Below are 16,409 nucleotides of genomic sequence, written 5' to 3'. Positions count from 1 at the left end.
AATCAAGTTAATAATTCTCTCAACTAGTTTATTACTAGCCGCACTTTCTGTATTTATCTCTGCTTCCAATAGCTCCACAGACTTCTTTGATTGTAAATACCGTGCACCGGCTTACCAAGACCCCCAGCCTGTTTGGCATTGTCTATTCTACTCCCATCGACCTTCCCAGCGACCCGCTCATCTCCCGTTGATTCTATACTCACTGGCAGACGGCTTGTGGCTCGGGTCCCTCGAGGTGGGTTCTTCTGCGGAGCCATTCTCAGCGAAGCAGCCGTCCGTATCTGCACGGCTAAACCAGGTGAAGGAACGTCGGGCTATAAGGCGCACCGCAACGTAGGTGAGCAGGAGCTCCGGGAAACGCCTGCGTCCGATCCTTGTCAGCGCCTGCATCCGGCGCCGTGAATTGCTGGAGGGACTGCCACAAACTACCACAAAAATGCGTCAGGTGAGCCGATCGTTTCCCAAACTAATAACAAATCCCCAGGCCGCGGATGGCGGCGGCAGCGTCTGCAGCACTCCGAAATTCCACTTGCCGCTTTTACCGCAGTTCTTCCCCTCGCAGTCCTCTAGCGTGTTCTCTCCATTGAACAGGCCTTCAACATCAGGCGTTACGAGCCCTCGGCGGCATAATGCTGCTGTGCCTTACAGCATGTTTTTCGATTTTCCACAAAAATTTCCCGCACTTTGTTTTCATCTTGTGGTTGCTGTTTTACAGGGTGTTAAGTGGGCCGGGTACCTCCGGGTCTCAGAACCACAAGTAATTAAAAATGGACTTTGAAACGGGTCCATGTCGTGCCATATATTTAGATTCTTAAATTCACATACGAAAAACACTAATCAATTTCTGTACAATGAATTAAAAAAGCATTAACGCAATCCGTCAGCAATTTAGTTCCTGCTTCTATTTCACATTTTACTTAATCTGCATTCCCTAAGAGTGTTAGCTATTTCCAAGATTGTGTGTTTCTGTGCTTTTTTTCTTTTAGCATATTACTCTTTCATAATGAATGCTTTGAATTGAATCACCTCCAGGAGTTTATAATGGGCAATGCTTGAGTCAGGGCCGGCTTTACCGCTGGTTGCGCCCGGTGCGACACTCACTTTTGACGCCCCACGTCACATGACCACCTCCTCGAATTCTCTCCCTACCACCTGCAAAGGTGCCCTTCATCTCTCCTATCATAAGAGGTTGCTAAACACAGCGCCCCCCTGAAGTCACAGCTCCCTCTCCACAGGTCAGCGCCCAGTGCGGCTGCACCACTCGCTCTGCCTTAAAGCCGGCCCTGGCTTGAGTGCTCTGGAGTTGAGGTTGCAGGCAGGGCATGGTTCTCACAGTGCCCATCAGTGTGTCAAAAAGGTGTTTAAAATGCATGGGCATCCCATCCTTGGTATCTCAGCACAGCGCACACAGCAGTAGTCCCACTAGCAGGCAGCATTCTAAATTCTGCCATACTAAGAAGCAGAAAATCCGCTGTTACTGAAAAGTAGTTATTTATCCAGCACCTATGTTCTAATTAGGCAACTTGCTTTCTAGACCCAGAACTTATGTGCTGACTTAATCACTACTTTTCAGAAGTATCGCATTTGTTGCTCCTCAGGCAGGCAGACTTTCAAAGGTTGCCAAGTGCCTAATTTACTGCCTACTGCTGCTTCTAGACAGATAGAGAGGGAGAGTGAATTGTGGGAAAGGCCGAAAGGGAGAAGAGATGCATAATATATTGCTAGAGGACTGTTAGAAAAAGAAGAGTAAGGAGGATGGAGATTCAGGAGGGAGCATGGAGAGAAAGGAATGAAGAAGGTGAACCGTGGCGTGCCATGAGCATTGAAACGGACCACCAAAAGAAAGCAAAGAATAGAGAATAGCAAAAGGAAAGCTAAAAAGACAAGCCTACTACCTTACCCAACAGTGTTGTCTTCTGCTCCATCCGGTTGGTGTGCACACCAGCAGTCAGATTCTTTTCCTCAAGACTGCTGCCGAAATGCTCTCTGGCTCCAATAATGCATTAAACAGATACGCAAGGCTCAGAAGTGTGCGCAGTGTATCTGTTTACAGCAAGTGACCCGGCCTCACAGAGAAATGAGTTGAGTCTCATGACTGTGATTTCAGGCCCTCTTGCAAAGGCGGCAACCCCTCCCTTTCCCAAGTCGTCACTCTGTGATGACTTGGGAAAGGAAGTGATTGTCCCAAGGCAACACTAAATATCTCACAAGCTGGCCGAGAGTACAGGGCTGATACAGTACACACCTGGGGCTGCTTTAAAAATATGACGTTGCATCACGTCATTACTGGGTGGTCCCTGGGGACTTCCAGGTATGCAGATCCAGGCTGGTAGCCATAGCTGCTCAAAATACACTTAATCACCACCAAAACCATGACGTGGCTGGCACATGTGCACTAGCGCGTGTGCCCAAGGAAACCTGCCTGATTGGCTGATATCGGTTTCTGCGAGGCAGGCCAAGGCAGTGCACAGTGTCTATTTTTACTATAATGGGAATTGATGGTAATTGCTTTTTGCAATATAATCCCTAACGGTGTGAAGTTATAAGAGCGCACCGCCTCCACCCTGCTTACTGACTGTAAACAGACAGTGCGATGTTGACATCCAGAGCTCACCTGAACATGTCAATGGTAAGTAAGCACCGGATCAGGATAGTGCTTCACTTAACAACAACAGGCCAACTAAGACTGTTAATATGAATATCAATGCGTTTATCGACAAAAACGAACTATCGTCCTTATTAATAAAATCACCCATCCTGAACTCCACATCTACTTCAAACACGCAAGCATGTAGTCAGGCAGGCACTGCGACCTAGGCCCGAGATTACTGATTGATGGGTCACAGGTGGGAGGGTGCATAGCTTGCAGGCAAACACGCGGACAGGAAACTCTTGTTCAGTTCCACAGATAGGCGCAGAGGCATCACAATGGTCAGGGGAGATTTTCCCCAATAAAGCACACATGTTTCAAGGGGGTAGAGGCACTTCAGAAAACACCATAAAGTCAGATGCCACATGAGTTAGGAACACATAGCCAATCAGGACCTAGCACACACAGTGTGCCGGACATCTGGACACATCATTTCCACGCAAGGTCGAGACCCACATGTAGTAACCATTTACCATTAATTTATGACTAATGCATCAACCAACATTCCTTACCCTATATGGTGTGCCAGATATGTTTATGGCTTGATATACCATTGTGTGTAAGACCAATGCAAACCCAATGTAAATTGAGACTGTCCTCAGACCTTGTGCCTGTAACTGTCTCCTGACCGAATTGTTTAATTAAACAAAACTGTTCCTGTTTTGCCAAACGCCTCTTTTCTTCTGTTTTTAAGGAATTCGAACCCAAACAATAAGTCTAGACTAGTAGCATTAATAAGACTATTAAACTAGTAATTCTGCAGCATTTGCTGTTCTTCATTTTCAATCAAGACTAAAACAAAAATATTGTAAGACTCCAAAAGGTTCAAATCAGCAAAAAATATGTTATAACAATGATAGGTTTATTGTTTTCCTCTTTAAAAACAATAATTCAAACAAAATGTTAAATCTTTGTTTTTTAAAGTTAATTTCAGTTCATGGTCAAATTTCTATTTTTTCCGTTTAATCAAAAACTCTCACTTTTAATGTAATCTTTAGTCTTTCAAAACTTTCAAGGAGTTTCTTTTTCTTACTTTTGATTCACCTTCAAGTTCAATTTCAAAAGTATACTGGCAACAATTTTTGGGAGTGTAGATCTGACTCTTTTTCCTTTGACACTGTGACTAGACACTGTGACTAGATATACCTATTCGGGCAATTCATACTTTCTATTTTGAGTTCTTTTTTAGGTGTCGCGCATAGCGTTGCAGTGCGCAGCATTGCTCGGGCAGCGAGAGACCTCTTGTAGGGGGTTCGAAAACAGCCGTAGGAATCGCACACGCTCGTGCGTGTGCTTTTCATTTTGGGCCACGTCTTTTTATCCAAGACAGCACGCAATTGGCCAAAGGCTGGCGCATTGCTCCGCCCATGGCCCATGGCCTATTGATGTCTGTTACGTGCACCGCCGCCATGTGGTTTCAATTATCGTGCCTAGACACGGGCGCGATAATTGAACCCACATGGCAGCGGTGTGGCGCGTGCGCGCGCACCACTCGCGGGCTTGTTTTATGACTGACTGAGGAGAGAGGCCTTATAATGACTGACGGAGAACCGTGGATCCGGCCCTCTCTGTTGGAAGAAGACGAGATGGGTAAACAAAGGTGCCTGCCGGAGCCAGGCCCCGTACATGTCAATAAACCCAGAAGGTGAGGGGGCTGGAGATCCCGGGTGGATGAGGAACGTCATCTGTACCCCTTTTAATATGCAGACGGGTGAGGCGGGCCTGGACCATATATCATCACACAAAGAAGTGGCCATAAAGGAGGTTTGGGGGCAGCAGATGGGGCTCCGGGGCCCCGCACACAGTGACGTCTGCAGGGATCACCTCTTACAGGCGGGGGTCCTACATATGAATCTGTAAAAATCACTCGCAAGGGCTTTGCTCCGTGACCCCCTCCTCCTTTAAAGACGCTCCAGTGCAACAGGAATGGGGTTAATGCACCCCTGGCGGTCTGCGCACACCCTCTCCATGTGTGTAGGACGGTGTCCACTGTACACGCGAACGAGGATACCACAGACCGTGGGGTGTCCAAGAGCACACAACACAAATCCCTCCCTGTCAGCTGATCCTGCGCCCCGTCACGTGGATGTGAGTGGACTGGAAAATAGACAAACACCGCCTACAGCAGGCGGGAGCGTGGAACCCTGGCCTGAAATGTGTCACGTATCACTATTGTCTATTGTGGTTACTTTTGCATTCTTCCTACCGGAGTACGGATTTTTGCACCCTGTAGGTATGGTCGTGCTGGGTGGCGACATCTGTTTATAGCGGCTAGAGGCTGACAAGGGTGGAGGCCCCTTCCTAGCGCCTAGAGTCTGTACGAGTCTGGATGTACTTTACTAGCGCCTAGAGGGTGTACGAGTATGGAGGCGCCTAGGGCTGTTTAATGAATGCTGGTTATTGTTAGCGTCACGAATAAACAACCCCTCGTTCGGCGCCCAGGAGGCCATTGGACAGTGTGATGCTGCTGCCGTCATCATCTACACACATGTTGGGGTGCTTGCTTGATCCTGCCTCATTGGCTGGACCACACACACCCTTGTCTGCTTTTCCTGCTGCTACTCGTTATTCGAAATAAACATAACAGGCTTTGCCTCCACCCAGAGAGGTAGTTTTCTCTCACCTCATGGTATTGCCTGGTATCTCATGCCGCCTCTTTTAGACAGCTTTTATTGCAACCCATGGGGACTATTTCACGTGTTAAATTTCAATGAATCATCACAGGTTACATTCTTCTTCTCATACATGTATTTATACAGAAAGCGCTCGTTTTTTGTTTTCTTTTAACTTGTAGTTTTTTTCTAATGATGTACTCAAAATTCAAGCATGTCCTATTGGCTTTGCCAGCGCTTGTTTGAAAGGTATTCCTACGTGGTTGGCTGTGCGCCCATTGTCAGCTCCCGTTTCCCTCTGGTGTCTGGAGACAAGACGGATCAGTGACTGGTGCCTGGGTGCAGCTGCCGGTATTTCCTGTGGGACGGCGCGTAGCTCCAAAAAATAACCCAGATCGGTGTAAAGAACAGGAAGCGAGGTACCTACATAGAACAATATTGCTTGTGGTCAGGTTCATAGAGTTATATAAATTAGGATGTGATTGGGGGGCGGGTTTTTTAAAACGTAGTGCAATGGGATTTTACTTAGCCTAGAATAACACGGTTTGTTTGGGTTAAGTAGCGCCGAGATTAGAATGCAGCTCGTCACTTGAATGTAAATATATACATACAACTTGTCCGTGTGACGGTCATTACGAATTTCCGAGCAAGCAGGGGTTAGACGGTTTAAATAAACAATACAGAAAAGTTATATACCCCTGATATGCAACAGACACGTATTTGATCAAAAGGAACATTGACAACTTTTAAAAATTGGAATTTGCGTGAATAATGTAAACAAAAATAAACACCTCGTTAAAACCATTCTGGAATAAATTGCTATACAACCGTCGTTACATTTGTATGGCGGTTCCGTGGGTTGAGCACCAGCTGACCCCATGTCACAATGATCCTGACCAGGGTTGTTGTTAAATACGGCAATGCATTCTGGTGCTTGTAGTTTTGATTTCATCAAGGAGCCCAATAGACTCAACTACCAGATTACAAACGTTTGAAAAAGGAAAAGCCAGGCCTGGAGCATCGTGTCCTTGTGGTAGTCACTAAGAAGTCTGAGGCCAAAGTCCAGATTTCGCCATTCGTATGTTTTGTGACCAAGCATAATTATTTGACCTATCCAATTCACTTGGGTGAACTGTAAACATATCTACTAACTATACTGAAAGCTGGTGGCATGCTTGAATCGTACCACGCGCGCAGTGAACCGATTGTCTTTTTTTGCAAAGTCACTTATGGAATAAGCAATTAACTCAGCATAAGTGTTGCATGCCTCAGCTGCCTGGTTTCCTCCTCTCTAGTCATACTGAGCATGAATTACAAACTGAGTAACAGTAACAAGCATTTGCAATGCAATAGGTCTCGCATTTATGCAAGTTCGAGCTATTGGCATTGTAAATAACAATGCCTTTTTTTATGTTTTGGTTTTTAAAACATAAATAAAAGGCATTGCCATTTACAATGCCAATAGCTTAAACTCGCGTAAATGCGAGACCTATTGCATTGCAAATGCATGTCTTACGAGCAGCAAGCAATTCGCTCTCGCTGTTTTTTGAGTCTCATTCAATTTCTTCTGATTCCTCATTTATTGGCTTTCGTTTCTCTTGTCTCTCTTGTTAAAATTGCTTTCTTTTGCATGTTCTTTTCAGTGACTTATTTTCTTCAGTTCTTTTTTCCACATACTTTTCCACTCACTGATGGGCTTCAACCCTGATCAGTTTTAACTGCACGATTCACTGTGAACTGCTTTCTTCCTCTGAGGTTCTCATGCATCGAATTTTCAACTGAAGTCTTTCATTGTTTTGATTAGAGACTTGTACTTCTTGTTGCCCCTCATGCCTTTGACATTGCAACAGCTCTTCACTCTGATCCTCGCTTTTAAACTGGGCATCAGCATCACTGGTAGAAGTACCAGGATCTTCACCAGAGTTTTCACTGACCTGAACTTTTATTACTTAATTTTCTTCACCAGTTTAAAAAATGTTACACCCCTCTGGATCCACGGTGAAAATCGTAGCTTGAGTCTGTGAATCAGTGGATATTTTCACCACTTTTTCTTCTGTCGCCTTAACTTTTTTTTGTGTGAGCGGCGTGGGTCCACTGCATGATTCTGGCATACTACACAGCAGTATTCGTTGTCAAAATCACTTAACATGGCCCCTACCAGAGCTTCCCAAGGCAGTTCTTTCTCACGTGCCTTCGGACCCATATGCAGTCCTAGGATTCAAACTGTGACACTGTATTTCTTTTAATGCTTCTGTTGCCAAGTTCACCTGGTGAGAGAAAGATTTCAGCATACCAGTCAGACCTTTGCAGCAATCTAGTACATGTAATCAGTTATTGAAATGAGTGCAGATATAGGAGTATAAGACAATCTCATTGCTCTGTCCATTATCACCACCTGGGGCAGCAAGGCTGCTTTTTGTTTATCAGGAGTACATCTGAGGCTCATCAAAACAAGAGGAAGATCACCCGGCCTCTTTAACCCCTTTTCTGCGGGGGTAATTCCATCGCGGTGCGGGGAGTGGGGTGGGGGCCGCGGCGCCTCTGTGCTCTTGACGAGCTCAGCTCGTCATGACACAGTGGAGCTGTGCTCATGACGAGCTGAGCTCGTCACGACCCCGCCCACTGATTAATTCTCCCGCATAGGTGGGGAATTAATCGCGCGTGGGCAAGCCGCGGCCTTTATGATGAGCTCAGCTCGTCATGATCACAGCTCCACTGTGACTCATGACGAGCTGAGCTCGTCATGAGCACTCAACGAGTTAAACCAGTAGAAGTAAATACTATGGCCAGTTTATTCTTGAGCGTTCCATTCATCCACTCGACCAGTCCAGAAGATTGACGACAATAGCTACAATGGAACCTCTGATCAATGTGGAAAGCGGTACAAATGAATTGCAAAATCTCATCTTTAAAATGTGAGCCATGAGCTGTCTGAATAGAAATTGGAATTCCGACTCTGAATTAATTCTCCCAACAAAAGCTTGGCAACTGCAAGGCTTTCTGATCTCCAGGTAGCATAAGCTTCAACCCATTTAGAAAACAAGCGGGCGATTACAAGACGTACTTCAAGTCATTGCAACTGACATCTCCACATAATCTGCTTGGAGTCTTGTAAATGGGCCTTCTCATTTGCCAGTATGGTTCATAATTTGAGAGTGTTAGTTTGCCCTGACTATTTTTCTGACACACTACACATCTAGAACAGAACTTTTCTAGTTACACTTCTGAATTATCTGTGGAAATATCTACCCAATGAATACAATCTTGCATCAGGTTGTACAAACCTATGTTCATGAGTAATCTACAAATCTTGATGATTCTTGTAACTCAATTTTCCCCATCTCATCCTCTGTAACTTCCTGCATCAGGCTTCACTCTAATTTTGACTAGTTCAGCACTTTTTTTATCAACTCTATCTCTTTACCAGAAAACTCACACCTTTTCTTGTCATGTCTTCAATCCAGAGGTATGTAATTTTTTGTTAAGGCTGTAAACAATTGAACCTTTAGCAAGCCAGATTTAATCAGAATGAGCTATTTTTAGGGGCTACTCGCCTTTTCTGGCGAGCTGACATGTGTTCTACTTGCTCACAAAGTGAATGAGTAATAAAGATGCCGTTAAAATATGTTATCTTGTCACTTTTCTCCGCTTTCAGAGACAGAGGTCACAAGTCAGTTTGTCTTTCTACATTTACTTTTCTTTCTGTGACGAAAGTTAGAGGATTTTGTAAAGTGAACTGTGTGACAATGGGGATGAGACCAGTTCACGGGTCAAGTACATTACAGTGAGGTCTAGTAGTGTATTCAAGTTATTAGACCTGCAGCTCTAGTAACATTTTTATGTATTTTCGAGCCCTATCACACAATTCATTTTGCAATGCAAGTCTTTGCCCAACACATTTACAGGACATGGATCATACAAAATGAACTGATGTTTATTTTCCATGTGCCCTGTTGTAGCTGTATGTGTGTGAGGTTCTTTATGTATGGATGAAGGGCATGCCGCAGCTGTAAATATTTGAAGAATTGGGTGTTGCATAGTGAATTCTCTTTGGAGGTCCCCAAAGGACTTCAGGGTAGTCCCCTTAAAGACGTCCCCGAGGATTGATATGCCTATATGATCCTAGTCTTGAAATCCCTGTAAATCTGCAACTTGCAGAAGCAATCGGTTCCGTTACAGCAAAGTTTCTCGCGTAAGGCTTTTCCACCATTCCATTCGGTGTAGGGTTTGTCGCCAGTTCATTATTACTACTTTTGCGCCGGGGCAATATCTTTGGGGTCGGCCTTACTATAGAGAAATGAGTGTACGGTGCATTCCCCCCCATAATCCATTGTTTTACTTGAAATGCCGGGTCCTCTCTAGATCTGTACCACCATTCGTTTAGTATCTGGAGGTGTGCTGCAGCACGGTAGGATTGTATGTCCGCTACTGTAATGCCTCCACAATATGTGGACTGCATGCAGGTGTGTAGTGCCACCCTGGCCGTGCTTCCTCCCCATAGAAAGTGCCCCATAGCATTAATTTGGCAAAACCACGAGACAGGGATAAGGTATGGGTGCGATTGGAGTTGGTATAGGAGCCTAAGTAGAGAAACTATCTTAAAGATGGCGGACATTCCGTAGAGGGACATGGGAAGGGTTGACCAGTGTTTCACCTCGATTTTGACTCTCTATCGCTGGTTCTAGGTTGCATTCCCACGCATAAGATTGATTGTCCCAGACACATAAAGCCATGTGTCACCAGTGTGAGCCCATCGGCCTCCACCCATTGGCCCTTTTATTGGCCACAGTTGCGATTTAGAGGTATTCATATACAGGCCCGATGTCTCACCAAAGACACGCATTACTTGGAGTATCCTAGGGCCTGATCTTTGAAGGTCTGTTAGAAAAAAAACAGAATATCGTCAGCATATAGTGCAATGAGGTCGGAGATTTCGGCGGTCCATTCAAAACCACGGATAAGTGCGTCCTTTCTCACCCATATAGCCAGTGGCTCAATGGCTAGGGCGAATAGCAAGGGGGATAGAGGGCATCCCTGCCGGGTGCCATGGTGTATTGGAAATGGCTCTGGCGTGACCCCAGCCACTCGAACTGCCGCTGTGAGGGCCGTGTACAGCAATCTCACCATGGCAATGTATCTAGGCCCCATATTGAGGTGTCTCAGTAGGATGAACATGAAAGACCAGCTGACCGAGTCAAATGCTTTATCCATGTCTACTAGGAGGAGGGCTGCTGGTCGGTCTAGTTTATTGCAAGCTGCAATCGTGTTGTGTACGCGGCGTATGTTATGTGGCATAAAGCCCGCCTGATCTGGATGAATTTGGTTTTGGAGGTATGGTATTAGTCTATGCGCCAAAATCTTGGCAAGTAGTTTTGCTTCTATATTGAGGAGACAAATCGGCCGATAGGATGAGCAAGATTCCGGTGGGCGCCCCGGTTTCAGGAAGACTACAATTTCAGCGTGGCGCCAGTCTTGGGACAAAAGTCTGTTTTCAAGTGCTTCATTGAGTGTTGCTAGGTATCTAGTGCTCAATATTGTTGCATGCATTTTGAAGAATTTACTGGGGAATCCATTGGGACCCGGGGACTTGCCAGAGGCCTTTTCCGCAAGAGCCGCCGTTAACTCATCTTTTGTAATCGGCAGGTGTAATGAGTCTTGTAGATCTGCAGTTAATGCCTTTGGTGGTTTGTCACGAAAAAAGTCCTCAATCTGGACTTCAGAAAGGACCTCCTGCTTCATGTAGAGGGTTCGGTAAAACTCCGCAAAGGACTGTGCAATTTGTGTGGGGTCTTTGGTCACCTCACCCGATTGTGATGTGATGGCAGGTATTTGTGCTGGTTTCAGGGTGCTTTGGCATAGCCAGTGTAGGAGTTTCCCCGACTTGTCCCCCCACTGGTATATCCTACTTTGTGTAGCATGTCATATGCGTTTGGCCCCATCTAGTTGAATGCTTTGGTACCTTCTCTGTAGAGCTCCTAGTTGTCCACTAAAGCTATCACCGTTGCGCTGCTGTGCCTGAGTCTCAGTTTGTATGATCTGGGCTTCTAGTTGGATTAAGGTCTGCAGTTTCTCACGCTTGGCTGCGGTGTTGAATCTAATATCGAAGCCTCTGATAGTTGGCTTCATTACTTCCCATACGATGGTGGCAGATGCTGCTGTCCCCTCGTTTAGTAGGAAGTATTCCTACCTTATGTAGGTGGGTCTTATAGCTTGGGTTATGGAGGTTATGGAGATGCCAGGGTGACAGCCGCCAATGCATTGGAGACCTTCTGGGACCTATCCATACCTGCAGCTGAACTGGGGAATGATCTGATAGGCTTCTAGGTAGGATTTCAGCCCCAACTAATCGATGTATGAGTTCCTTGGTAATGAATACATGGTCCAGTCTGGAAAACGACCAATGGACAGCCGAATAGTATGTATACCCCATGGTGTCCGGGTATAGAACCCTCCATGTATCTGACCACCCCAAAGCATTCACCATAGGCCCCACATGCAATTCTCTCAGTGTGCGTTGCATGGCCATTGGGCGACACCTGTTGAGGTAGGGGTTCATAACCTCATTCCAATCATCCCCAATCAGAGCAGGCATGTCGGGTAATGATACCCAGGTGTCAATGATGCATTCCATAAATGCGTGATTAATTGGCGGGGGCATATACACTACCTAGAAAAACCGATTCTCCATTGATTGTGACCTGGATGAAGAGATACCTGCCCATAGTTTCCGCCCATGTGCGCTTATGTGTGAATGAGAGTCAACGGTGGATCAGAACAGCCACGCCTCTAGAGCCCCTTGTGAAGCCGGAGTGAAATACATACGAATAGCCATATTGGGCCAGACAGGGAGCCCTAGATGCCATTAAATGTGTCTCTTGCAATAGTAAGATGTCAATCTGCAGGCGTTTATGCATGTCGAAGGACCGCCCCTCATTTAATCTTGTCGAGAAGGCCTCGCACACAAGAGCTTGGATTTTGATGAATCAGATAATCAAACCAATCTATAATAAAATAATCCTTATTAAACAAAATCACAAACAAGAATAATACATCAAAACAACAGTGATCAAACCATTAATTGAACCCAGAATTAACATTGCATAACCAAGCACTTCACACACAGCATAGCAATCCTTCTCATAGATTCGAAACTTCAAAAACACACTGTAAGCACATCAGATTCACTCTGTCGACAGAATCTTTCTGCCTTATTCATACTTGCATTTCAAATCGTTGAGGCACTGCATATCAGATTTCTCGGCAAAATCTAGAAACCAGGAGCTTTACTGGAAAACCCGCTATATTCACAGACCGAAAATAAGGGGTAAGAAGGAAACCTACAGGGGTGTCTTAGGAAATGGAGGTTCTCTTTAACATGCAACAGTCCTCTGCTGCCAAGCTTTGTGGGAGCAAAATATACCCCGAGATTTAGACACCTTTAAGTAATAGGTTCGGAAACTGTGTTAACCGTCAATTTTGTGAGGCACTGTGCCTCCGCATTAAAGGTACCTCCCCAAGCATCAGAACAGCAGAGCGAAACATTCGAAAAGTAATGGACCCCACACAATAACTGAGTTCTAGTCTAGATCAATAAAAAGTTAAAGGGTTTTAGTACAAAATTTAAAAATGGGCCATTCAGAGTAAATCTCATGAAGGCTCTCAGAAGCAGAGTTATACAGAGTATGTAAAATCAGAAATTATTCTAACTCCCAAATGAACACCAAAATCAGTAAATCGATGGGCAGCATCCCTAATAGCATCAAGGTAAGCTCACAAATCTCTGGCTCACCCCCACAATCAAGGGGTTTTAATACATAATTATTGCATGGAATATTAGCAATACTGAAAACGCATTGTGGTGTGAGCAAAATCATCATTTGTTAGGCAAATCAGAACACAAGAAAAACAAATGTAATGACTGTAACACATAAGCTCGATTGCAATACCCTCTATACTAATTTCGTCTGGAGATGTTATAACAAATATGGAACATTTAAGAAAAAGACTTCCTCTAAATATATAAACCCATTGAAGGAACAGAATACATAAATACATTTTTCAATTTTACCATCTACATCATGAAAGATTCAGAATAAGCAGGACAACTGCAGCAGTGGAAATAAACCATTATAAAATCAGTTTAACTGTACTATGCAAAGCCAGTGTGGAGATGTGCGTTTGTGGGGTTACGGGGAGAAGTATGAGTGAGTGACAGAGAGAGCTTCCACCTTGTTCAAAATGGAGGTTTACATAGATCTACTAATACAGATAACTAAAATACATTAATAAACACACTTCCATACATCCTATGAAGTTTGTTTCTATTGAAATCATGTTAAATCAGTCTATTTATGTAGAATCATCTGTGAGAACGCATAATACATATTATTATTGATATACAAAAATATAAACCGGAAAAACTCATTATTATTGATATGCAAAAATATAAACCTGAAAAACTTTTCCCCATTAATGAGATGGATGACTTTGTCAGGACTTGGTCTTTAAAAGTTTACTGAACGTTCCCTAATCTTCATTAAAGAGTGGGAATTTTTTTTAAGATATTGGTGCTAGCAGTGATCGAAGTGCATTAACAAATGTATGGAAACTGTGATGCTGCGCACAGTGGGTGTGGGGTGAGTGAGCATGGGGTTGTGGTTAAAGGCGTGGCTAAAAGACAAAATATTCAGTAACTTTTTTTCGGTCTTTCATCTTCAGGTACCTACATTTAAATAACACACAACTTAAATAAAAATTAAATGCAAGTAAGTTAATCAGTGGGAACTGCACAATCGTACATTACGAAACTTCTATTAGTTAATGCACTGCACCAGAGAGCCACATAATTAAATCCTAGTTGGTGCAGTGGAGAATAGTGACTGGTGTATGTTTAGTGCTATAAGATCCTAGTCTGTGATAGAGAGCACTGTGAATATATGTCATTATTGTAAACTTGCATTACCAACAGTATAAGATAGGCTGCTACATAATATGCAATAAGGTTTAAGATAAAAACGTGCTTCCAAAATATAGACTTAGTAATACCCAGACTTTACGTAGTGCAAATGTTTTTTAGAACTGTCTTTTAAAAGTTCAATCTTCACAGCTTCGCTAGTAGCTCCTTTACAAAGTCTCTAAAAAAGAATGAATGTGTCATCCAGAAGCCTCAAGTGATTCCATCAATTAAAGCCAATGCTGGCTTCCAGGTACTCTTTATATTTGTAGATTAACAAGTTGTGCACATTTACATGTATTCAGGCAGCAGGCATCCTGGAGAGAAAGCTTATTTAACTGTCTGCCCCACCCCCTTGTGTCACAGCACAAGAGACTCCCTGCCTTACATTTTAACTTTCTGAATTAACCATCCTGGGGCGGTTGTGTTTCACTAAAAGTAGGGAAACTGTTTTTCTAAAATTAAACATTTATGGGCACATCGTGCCCCTCAGATCCCCCCACTTAGATCACTGGGTGCTAGAGAAGTATAGTTACAGGGGAGAGGATATGGCCTAACGGCTAGGGCGGTCGACCTCAAATCTGGGTTCGAATCTCTGCAACAACACTCGACATGCGTAACAAAAATGAATGTGTCCTTATGTAACGCAGCTGGTGCTCATGTAAAGTGCTCTGATACCGGATACCTTCGGGTCAAGTTCGCGCTATATAAAACTCAGAGGGAAAAAAAACAGGTAAATAACTAACTTTTCGTCAGCCTTCCAAGAGACCAGATACCTCCTGAGAGACATTGGAACTGAAGTAGGTGGGAGTCAAACGGAGTGTCTGGTGGGTAAATCTGCTGGTGACATCCCCCTCCCCCTCTAAATTGTCCTTAGGTGTGGTGATATTGTTTGGATTCTCTTTGGAGCAATTCAAGAACTTTAGGAGAAGGTCATCCGAGCAGCCGAGGAGCCAACAAAGACCATTTTATAGATGTTTGATGACACACTGAGGTGGAAGAAGGCCCCTAAGGAATTATGGTATCAATAGGAAATGTTAATTTCAGAAAAGGCTGGCTCCAATGTCCATGTAACTCAAGTTATGAATTATCGCTAAGTGTGTGGCATGTGCTTTACCCACAACTTTTTAAGCAGTAGACCCGCTCACACAGGTCCCTTAATGCCAGAACACTGTCACAGAATGGGAACATTCAAAAAAGATAAATTGCCTGGGGTTCATGTTTAGGTTGCTGGATAAGAGATACCAAATGATCAAATCTAGAACATCTCCCTGAAACCATAGGGCTCTGCCACTAGACATATGTGCAGTAAAAAGCGGCTCTTGACTTACTTCCAGAATGTCTGTGTCAGGGCACAAAGAAAGTGTTATTGCTTTTGAGGGACTAATGTATCTTTGGTCAGAAACGTTCTATTTACACATTTTCTGTCTCCCTGTTGCAGTTAACAAACAGATCAATGATAAAGAGAGAGTGGCGGCTGCTATGGAGAATCCGAGCCTGCGAGAAATCGTGGAGAACTGTGTCAGGGAGCCCGAATAACTGCTAACGGTACCTCATCAATGTGGAGCAGGATTCCACCTAGGGCTTGGAAGAATCAGAATCTTGCCTGTCAGAAGATCCCAGTGTCCAGTCCATGGCTGTTGGGTGCCAGCTGTTGTAGATTTCATCTTTCGGGACTGTATCTGTGAGTCCAGAAGCAAGATGGGTTACCTGTATTTGTGTGAGGAGGTCCACGCACACCGCAGAGAGCTGTGAACAGTGCACCGAATGCCTGCCTCCCGCATTTTATGTTTTTTTATGCCTTTGTGGATCTGTTTCAAAGTTTGCACAGCTCCTTTTACACAGGTCTGACTGTCTTGTAACAGTGCTGCCAGGTCTCAGGGAATGGGTTTAATTAAAAGGAGCACTGAGAAGGTTCATGTTTCTTGCATTTAAGGATTTGTTGTTTGTGTGGTTTCCTGCATTGGATGTGTGATCCTGGTGGAGCTGCCTTTGTCAGCATAGATCATAGCTGTACAAAGCTCTTCCGATCACCTGTTGTACCCCCTTCGCTGCCCCCTTCTTTGTAAATGACTGTTAAATTATATTCAACAGAGAACCCCATGCTGATTTACCACCTCCTTGTTGCAGTTTGTGGACTGTTAAACAGTCTCCTGAATAGAAGCAAAAGTTAGTAAGTCTTGGTGGCCTGCAG

At 44.3% G+C, this 16,409-nt stretch overlaps 1 protein-coding gene across 1 annotated transcript in view; it reads left to right on the top strand.

The window, feature by feature from the left end:
• Nucleotides 1-16,132, top strand: part of CIAO2A (cytosolic iron-sulfur assembly component 2A) — a 71,744-nt gene extending 55,612 nt beyond the window's left edge. Inside the window, exon 5 of the mRNA XM_085644680.1 lies at nt 15,657-16,132. Coding sequence (XP_085500806.1) covers nt 15,657-15,754 — 98 coding nt within the window. The 3' untranslated portion in view covers nt 15,755-16,132. The remainder of the gene's footprint in view (nt 1-15,656) is intronic.
• The last annotated feature ends 277 nt before the right edge of the window (nt 16,133-16,409 follow it).

The sequence above is a fragment of the Triturus cristatus genome, chromosome 3_1, assembly GCF_964204655.1.
Source record: "Triturus cristatus chromosome 3_1, aTriCri1.1, whole genome shotgun sequence".
NCBI classification, from domain to species: domain Eukaryota; kingdom Metazoa; phylum Chordata; class Amphibia; order Caudata; family Salamandridae; genus Triturus; species Triturus cristatus.
This window is presented reverse-complemented; position numbering and strand designations above follow the sequence as displayed.